General features: G+C 39.1%; 1 protein-coding gene across 1 annotated transcript; it reads right to left on the bottom strand.

Moving 5' to 3' along the window:
* Positions 1 to 227: 227 nt before the first annotated feature.
* Positions 228 to 8,211, bottom strand: hp (haptoglobin). The gene is made up of 4 exons (XM_007231801.4): positions 8,063 to 8,211; positions 4,704 to 4,789; positions 2,200 to 2,471; positions 228 to 844 (listed from the first exon to the last, which is right to left on the bottom strand). The coding sequence occupies exons 1-4, from the start codon at positions 8,074 to 8,076 to the stop codon at positions 284 to 286; spliced, it is 933 nt and encodes a 310-aa protein (XP_007231863.3). The 5' UTR covers positions 8,077 to 8,211; the 3' UTR covers positions 228 to 283.
* Positions 8,212 to 8,466: the final 255 nt, after the last annotated feature.

Genomic DNA, 8,466 nt, shown 5'->3' with positions numbered 1-8,466 from the left:
ATCTATTTTAATAACAGCTCTTGGGTGTAAACTGGATCGTGAGATCACAATTTCGTTCCACCTCATGTACCACATGTGATGCGAATGACAATAAAGTCTCCTTGAATCCTTGTTGTTTGTGGTGGAAATGGGTCTGATATGTATATGTGTATGTATGATTATCTTTGTCTTGTGTCGTCATGGTACCCAATCATTTGTTCTGTGAAAAACCACATAGAGATGCGCGCTTCTTAAACATAGTAATTTATTGACATTACAAATGAAAAGTACAAATTCTGTTTGTTCAGGCTTGTCTTGTATACATATCAGTCATGAGTGAAGCACGGAGAGAAGAGAACCTCTCTGAATCCCCCCTTATGATGCTGTGGATCCAGGGCAGGTAGGCTGAGATCTTCATGTAAACCGCTTTCTCCTCCACATTGCAGGCCTTGTCGAATGACAGGATGCCAGCAGCGTATACTCGGTTGGTTTTGGGTTCGAGGAACGCGAGAGCTCCTCCTGCATCTCCAAAGCAAACGTTCTCCTGAAATTTGCTGGGTCCTGTGCAGAACATTTTGTCGTCCACAGTTGGAGTGTTTGTCGCAACTTTGGGGGAGTATTGTCCCTGGCATTCAACCACAGGCAAGGAGAGGAACTTGAGAGTCTCTGCGGGAGTAAAGTGTATACCCCAGCCCCATCCAGCGACCACACCCATCTGTCCCGCCTTCTCGGCCTGGTCCTCTCCACTCTCAGGCATAGGGATGGGGAAAATGCTGTCGCTGAAGGTCACTGGCTCTTTCAGCTGGATCAGAGCGAGGTCATTGTCCCAGTCTGAGGTGTTCTGAAAGCCTGGGTGTAGGAACACCTGTGAGGGTTACATAGACAGTACTTTAAATAGCTATAAAAATTTGTATTCAAATAGTGCAAGAATTGGAAAAAAAATGTGAAAAACTATTTTTCACCAGTTAACTCAGCAATTTTAGCAAACATATTTTTAAAATGAGGAATGTATTTTGGGAAAAATGGGTTTGTAAACATATATAAATGAGTGCTAACAGTTGAACAAAGTTTAGTAATCAGGTGATTGTGAATGGAGAATAATTATGTTTCTGAGCATATTAAAAAGAAAGGTGTATAAGGGGGGATGAAGTCTCTAGAATCAAAAGAGATGGACAGGAAGACTAAAATTGGAGCACAAATCGAAATTTTAAGTTTTTTTCCCACTTAAATCTTTAAAAATTTAAATCTTTCTTTTTAATATTATCAGAAACAGTTACTCTATTTACAACCACCTGATTATTACACTGTTTTTAACTGTTAGCACTCATTTATATATGTTTATAAGCCCATCTGTTTTCACTCTTTCTTTGCAAAGTATTGCCAAATGCCAACGCACCATTGGGTTGCCATGGTTTACCAAGCATTGTCTTGTCTAATGGCCATTCTGTATAGGATTCATGTCCATTTCTGGTTTTGGATATTTATCTTTGCCCTATAGTTTAGTTTGCCTGGTTCTGGTTGATATACTGGTTTTAAGCCTTTACTTATCTCTCATAACTGTTTTGCACATGAATGCTTCGTTTGGCTTGCTGGTTACTTGGTTGTTTATCCGGTTTAATTAAAGCATCTGTTACCATTAAAATTTTCATCAGTTCTGACTATTTATAAGATTTTTAATATTACCTTTTTTGGTTTTCTGTGTGGAAAACCCAAAGTTTTGGGTTCTTCTACTGAAAATATGTAACCTCACTCATTTACAACGAATATTTGAATACATATTTAAGCATAAAGCATAGTTTTATCAATATTGTACAGAGAAATAGAACTCAATCCACAGAATACTGAAAACTGTATGGTGTTCAACGCACACCTGTAGAGGTAGTCCAATTGGGAACCAGGACATATTTGGTGTCAGATTGGATCAGGTGTAGTTAAGCATTTGGCCACTTGGGAAGCCCATTTGGGTTCCAATAAAAACACATGTGCAAACCCATTTAGAGCCCATGCCCATCAGGAACCCACCTAGCCTGTGTGCCACCTGTGCACCTCAGCAATTGATGGTTTTGTTGTCTTTCTCAAGGGCACCTTAGCTGTGTTCCATTACTCCCCCCACCCCCATTTCCTGCTGGTGAAGGGAATTGGACTAGCAACCTTCTGGGGACCCAAGCCTACCAATGACAGGTAATTAATATTGAAGTTCACAGTGGTTTGTGCATTTACCTTCTCCACTGCCACTTCAGTAGAGGCATTAGCGTTAACTCGTCGGAAGATCCCTAGGTAGACTTTTGGGACCAGGGGCTCTTTACCCTGGGTGTGCTCTCGAGTTTTCCTCACGAACAGGTTTCGGCCCGCGGTCAGGATCCAGCGTGGTGCGATCAGAGCTCCTCCAGCGAATCCACCGTCCAGAACATTCTCACTGAGATACACCATGGCCTGCCAGGGGACATGAGTGGTGGCCAGGGCTCCTCCCACCATGCGGCGGTCCCTGTGCACTGAGAAACAGATCAAAATAATGTCAGAAAGCAAGTGGAAATTCATGTGACTGACTGTTTCATAAGCCAGGAAGGGAGGCCTGTGATGACGAAAAGGGGAATGATTAGACGATCAAACAATCTCCTTTTTCTCTGATGGTAATAGATTTAAAGACTTTTTTGCAGTTTGTGGTAATAGCTCTCCACTTACCGAAGCGGTTCTGCCTTCGCAATAGTTGGTAATTTGAGGACAACCCGTGGGCTGCCATGTGAAACTCTAAGGGAACAATTTCACTCATGAATGACTGCATTATTTCCAGGCCTAACCTAATGGAAGACTTTTTGGTGAAACTCTGAAGAATAAAATCTTTTTTATTAAATATGTATTGACTGGTACACGTGCCTGGAAGCATATGTATGAAAGATGATGTGGCGTTCTCACTACGTTTGTCTAAAAATGTGTTTCTGATTGTTAACACAGGCATTTTCCATCAGATTTACAGAAAATCGTGTGCCGCATTTTTACTCATACACCTTTAGGCTCATTTTAACCCATAACTAACCCATCAATAGACTTTTTAGCTTGTGGACACCTTAAAAATCCAAATATATTATTATTACTCCAAAATCGTCAACACATCTACAGCAGATAAACACTATAATTAAGCAATAATACATGTGCTGTGGCCGTGGATCAGCACAGCAGTGCCAATATTACATGTTATAGCACAAACCTCAAGTGTATTATTGCAATTATACCTCAGTTCTATTATTACTGATTAATAAAAGATTTTGAGTTAAAGAGGAGGAGAAAATACGACCTGTTTGGTTATAAACACTCTGCGTGTTAAAATAGTTGAATTGCTTTGCTGATTGGCTTGTAAGCGCTGCATCATTGCTAGGTTACCTGTATGTGGTGGAGTAATGCATGGAGAGCTTCAGTTATAGTGCATTAACGGCTGATAATGGCACTCATAGAATGCCTCTCAGCCAATCACATTGCAGGGTAAGAACTAACTGTGGCATAATACTCTATAATGACAAATTGTTTTTTAAGTAGTCATTTATATGTCTACAAATATTCATAAGTATTTTTTCAAGCGCTTCCCATCATGATAAATGTATTTTTTTTTATGTTTTCTTACACAAGTTTTATATCAAGTTGCATCATCCAGTAATGATGAATGTGCAGTGCAGGGGTGTCTATTTTACCTTGTGCAATATTTTTTTATCCTAAATCTAGCAAGGAACCAGTGATAAATAGACAATAATATATGACATAATAGCAGTAATACTTTCAAGGCTTGTGTGTAGGAATTAATAATAATGGTAATAATACCCTCAAGGTTTCTACTATAACGTGAGAGAGTGGCAGTAATGTACTGATCTTCATCGCTCGGCCTCTGGCCTTGTTACATCACTCCCTCTTGGATATTATTGTTTAATTCATCCACAGACTGTTTTTATCTAGACCAGATTTTTTTTATATGCTTCATGTGTGCGTGTGCATAAAAGACCAACAAGTCCAGCTTTTTTTTTTTTTTTTTTTTTTTAAGCTTTCTTTGTTCGACAAGATTTGGAACTTTGAAAGCTTTTTCTCAGCCGAAACTAATTACGTTTTTCTAATCGCCTATTGTTTGGGCCCTCAACTCAAAATGATAAGACATTCTGTAACAAAAACGGACATAATAAGTGTTTAAAGCTTTTAGTTTAAAAAATCGTTCTGTATTTAATAAGTCGTGTTGTGTAGAGTTATCTTAGCAAAGGCGCTAATTCCTAATTCTGAGTGAGACTATTCTTTCATTTGTCAGAGCTGCCACTGTGACCTTTTAAAAAAAAATACCTGTCTGCTTCATGCTGCATAATTACATCTTTTTTATTATTTCTGCCGAGGAGAGGGTGTTGGCAGGCATAGAAGGGTAAAATTAAAATGATTTATCTTCACCTTTGGCTTTCATGGTGGTTGCTATTCCTGAGCTTGCTGCTGTATTGATTTCTAGCACTGCTCAGCTCTTAGCTTGAAATGCTGAATACTACCAGACAGAAACATGGGGAGGTGGAACAGTATTGAGAGTGGCTTAAATCATGCAGAACTTTCTACTAGTAATCCTTCTTCAGACCCTGTGCAACTTTTTCTCTGTAGCTTCTGCAGCCAGGTCCTGTCAGTTTGATTCACTGATGAACATTATTGTTATTGAATGGAGCCTGTGCTGTGTGCAGTCCTGCGAGTCTTTTTTTTATTTTATTTTTTACCTGGGAAGTGTTCTTTGATCTTGTCCACTGAGAAAGCCTGTGATACACAGATCATTGAGCCCAGGAGGCACACGGCCACTGATAGCCTGCAGAAAACAAGAACATTAGCTGTCCACATAATATCGGACACAGAATAATGTCAGTGCAATAGTAATGGTAGGATGTGGTCATGTAGGGACAGTGCTTTCTTTTCTCATAGTTTCCCCCTAAGAGCATTTTGTTAGTGATCAACAACTCTGGAGATCTACCATTATTTGAAATCTACAGTATTTCCAGCTGCTGCAGGTATCTCCATTAAAAGAACAAGGTTTTTAATCTTTTTAAACAGACTGAAAAAGGGAGTTAGAGATAATAAAGTGCTATATAAAGAAAGGGTCTAAAATTAAGAACTGCAAAAAAGTAGATACTGAGTCCACCATAATGTTCCTTTAGCTTCACAAGCCAAAAGTCATGGGACTGGGAACTAGTATCATGTCCAATGAATTTTTTTTTGTCCCTAGAAGATAAAGGATGATGCTCTGAGCAGTGGGATGTTGTAACGCCAGGTAGTGAGGAGTGACGCGAGCACAGTTAAAAGTGCAAACAGGTTTATTAGCAGGAAGGCTAACAGATACTGCTAACAGAATAGCCAGGCAAACAAAGATCTCACCGATAACAGAAGACGTAGTCAAAAATACAGTCAGAGTTCGAAACCGAGAAACAGTCCAACCATACATCAAATCCAGAAAGGGCAAAACAAAAGACATAAACCGATAATCCGAAAACAGGGTCGTAACGTAAGGCAAAAACAGTACACAGGAAAACGCTTAGTATGCAACATGAGTCGACAATACCTCGCGGTTTTGTCTACAAACGGCCGCCTTAAATACAGGAAGCTAGAGGGGAATGAATCGGAACTAACTCAGAATACAGGCGATTCAGAGCGTCGGAGCGTAATGTGATTGGGTGAAGGTGAGCGGGTGTTGTTGATGTCATTGTTCATGGGATTTTGGGAAATGGAGTCCAGTAGTGTGGAAGGAGAACACAGCGGCGTGACAAATTCCCTTGTCTGTTTGCACAGACAATTCTAGCCAGACTCCGTTGCGCACAGTCATTACAACCCACAGTGGACAGCACTCTATAATAAATAGATGGTACCATGCATTTGGCACCCACTATCAGGCCTCACTCAAACTCTGATAATTCACATCGCTTGCCATGAGCATGCTCGCCAGTATCAGGCAGTCTCACTCACAGGATAACTCCTCACAACTTATACAGGTGTGATAATTCCCAAACTGTCCCTTTTCAATCCACATCATGATCAGTTTTCATACTGCTATCCCTTGACTTTTGTCATATCCATGTATATACTCTTGGTCTGTAATCCATTTGTGCTTTGCTTTTGAATGATTGAAAGCTTCTTTTCACCAACGCAAAGGCTGCAATAGAAAGTAGAAGAGAATCTTGGTTCAAGGAAAGAAGCTCTCAAAGAATCCCCATTCATCAAGACTCTTTCAGACTGAAGAACGCCTGTAGCTGAAGACTTCTTCATAAACAGAAGCTGGTCTGCTATTAGAAATAATTCATCAGTACTATAGCAATCCTGAACTGGCTAATTTTATATTCACATAAGATTATATTCAGCTATTTTAATCCCCATTAATCTCTGAGTCTGTTTTTAACAGGTCACCATTAGTGAATATTATACTAATACTAAGTGCATCTCAAAAAAAAAATTATATAATTGAAAAGTTACTTTATTTCTCTAATTCAATGCCATACTAACTCCCGTTTTACTCCCGGCCTGTGAAGTAAAACCACTCCAGATGATCCAGAATGCAGCAGCACGTCTGGTCTTCAACCAGCCAAAACGGGCACATGTCACCCCGCTGCTCATTGAGCTCCATTGGCTACCAGTTGCTGCTCATATGAAATTCAAAGCTCTTACAATCGCCTACCTGCTCCTTCCTACCTGCACTGATCACTCCCGTCATGCCTAGCTTTACGAAAGATTCACACAAAGCAATCCATACTGTTCTCATACAGAGTTCCACAATGGTGGAACAAACTACCTTCTACTACCAGACAGACCTGAAGACAGAGCTCTTTAAGAAGCACTTACTCTCCTAACACTCCTAACAAACTAACTACTTCTATCCTCATTTCCTTCTTCCCCTCCTTTACTCCTTTATCCCACTATTTCTATTTGACCTCCTTTAGGCCTTATTTAAAAAAAAAAAAAAAAAAAAAAGTTTTTTTTTTTTTTTTTTTTTTTTTTTAACCTTGAACTTCTATTACTTTATGTACATCATTATTTTAAGTCACTTTGGACAAAAGCGTCTGCCAAATGTAATCTAATTCAGTTCAAAATGTGAAACTCATATCATATAGATGTGTTACACACAGAGTGATATGTTTTAAGCGTTTATTTCTTTTATAGTTGATGATTATGGCTTACATCCAATAAAAACCCAAATATCTGTATCTCAAAAACATTTAATGTTATATAAGGCCAGTTGGTACTTTTGGCAGTGTGCCAAGTCCTGCTGGAAAATTAAATCTGCATTTGCATAAAAGTTATCAGCAGAAGGAACGTGTTACACTCTGTGTGTAATACATCTATAATATGAGTTTCACATTTTGAACTGAATTACTGAAATAAAGTAACTTTTTAATGATCTATTTTTTTTGAGATGCACCTGTAGCTCAAACAGCAGGACAGATAAGAGGTTTTAGAAGGTAAATAAAAGAGTTAGAGTTAATACAGTATGGAACCTCTTTACAGTGGAGCATTAAAACATAACATTGTATTTACCTAATATAACCCAAAAACCCTGTTTTACACAGATTCCTTTTTGTTTTTACAGTGGGTTCAGAACTGAGTGGAAGCTAACGGTAATGCTAATACACACATGCTATAGCGTGTGCACCACTATACAAACACACACACACACGTTGGAGTGATTTTTACTACAGTGTTTAAATGGAATCTGAATGGTTATGTAGGTCAGACAGGCTAAATTATAAGATATTAAACAAATTAAATAAATCAGTTCAGAATATTTCACTCTATAAAGTGTAGCTAAAAATAAAGTGATTTTACTTAAATATTAATCAGTATAACATCTTATCCACGCTGTATGGCTGTATTATTAATACAAACACAAATATCTGATCAGACTAGTAGAGGCTGATACTCAACATTAAGAGATAACACGATATTTACATCCCTAGTGTAAATATTTTGATATGATAGCTACAAATTCACAACTGGATTGTTTTTATTAACTAATTAATTAAGTACTAACTGTAGAATTGTCAGTCCTAACCACTTCTGCAGAGTTTAGTAGGACTAAATAAGAAAAATGGGAACGTACCACTTCATGATCATGATGAAACAGTCCTGCTGGCAGAAGCGTTTTTCTGAGAGTCTTTGCAGTATTGTGGAAGTGTTCAGAGTGTGATCGTCCAGTTTACGGCTTTACATATTTATACCTAACAGCCCTCTGTTCCCAAAAATGACACGCTGTAGCGGTTTCACAATCGGGGAAGCTCCAGCCTGGCACCGTTGTGGCCTTTGGGCCGGGTCCACTGGGGAATGGAGCCAAATAAGCAGCCTCAGTGAGAAAGCCCATCAGTGCTTGCTTGCAATGGCACGTAGTTGTGTGTGTGTGTGTGTGTGTGTGTGTGTGTGTGTGTGTGTGTGTGTGTGTGTGTGTGTGTGTGTGTGTGTGTGAGCTGCCCATGGCCCGATCAATCTCAGCTAGTGGTACAAAGAGCA

The sequence above is a fragment of the Astyanax mexicanus genome, chromosome 16, assembly GCF_023375975.1.
Source record: "Astyanax mexicanus isolate ESR-SI-001 chromosome 16, AstMex3_surface, whole genome shotgun sequence".
NCBI lineage: Eukaryota > Metazoa > Chordata > Actinopteri > Characiformes > Acestrorhamphidae > Astyanax > Astyanax mexicanus.
The sequence above is the reverse complement of the archived record's forward strand: the minus strand, read 5'-3'. Positions and strand labels throughout refer to the sequence as shown.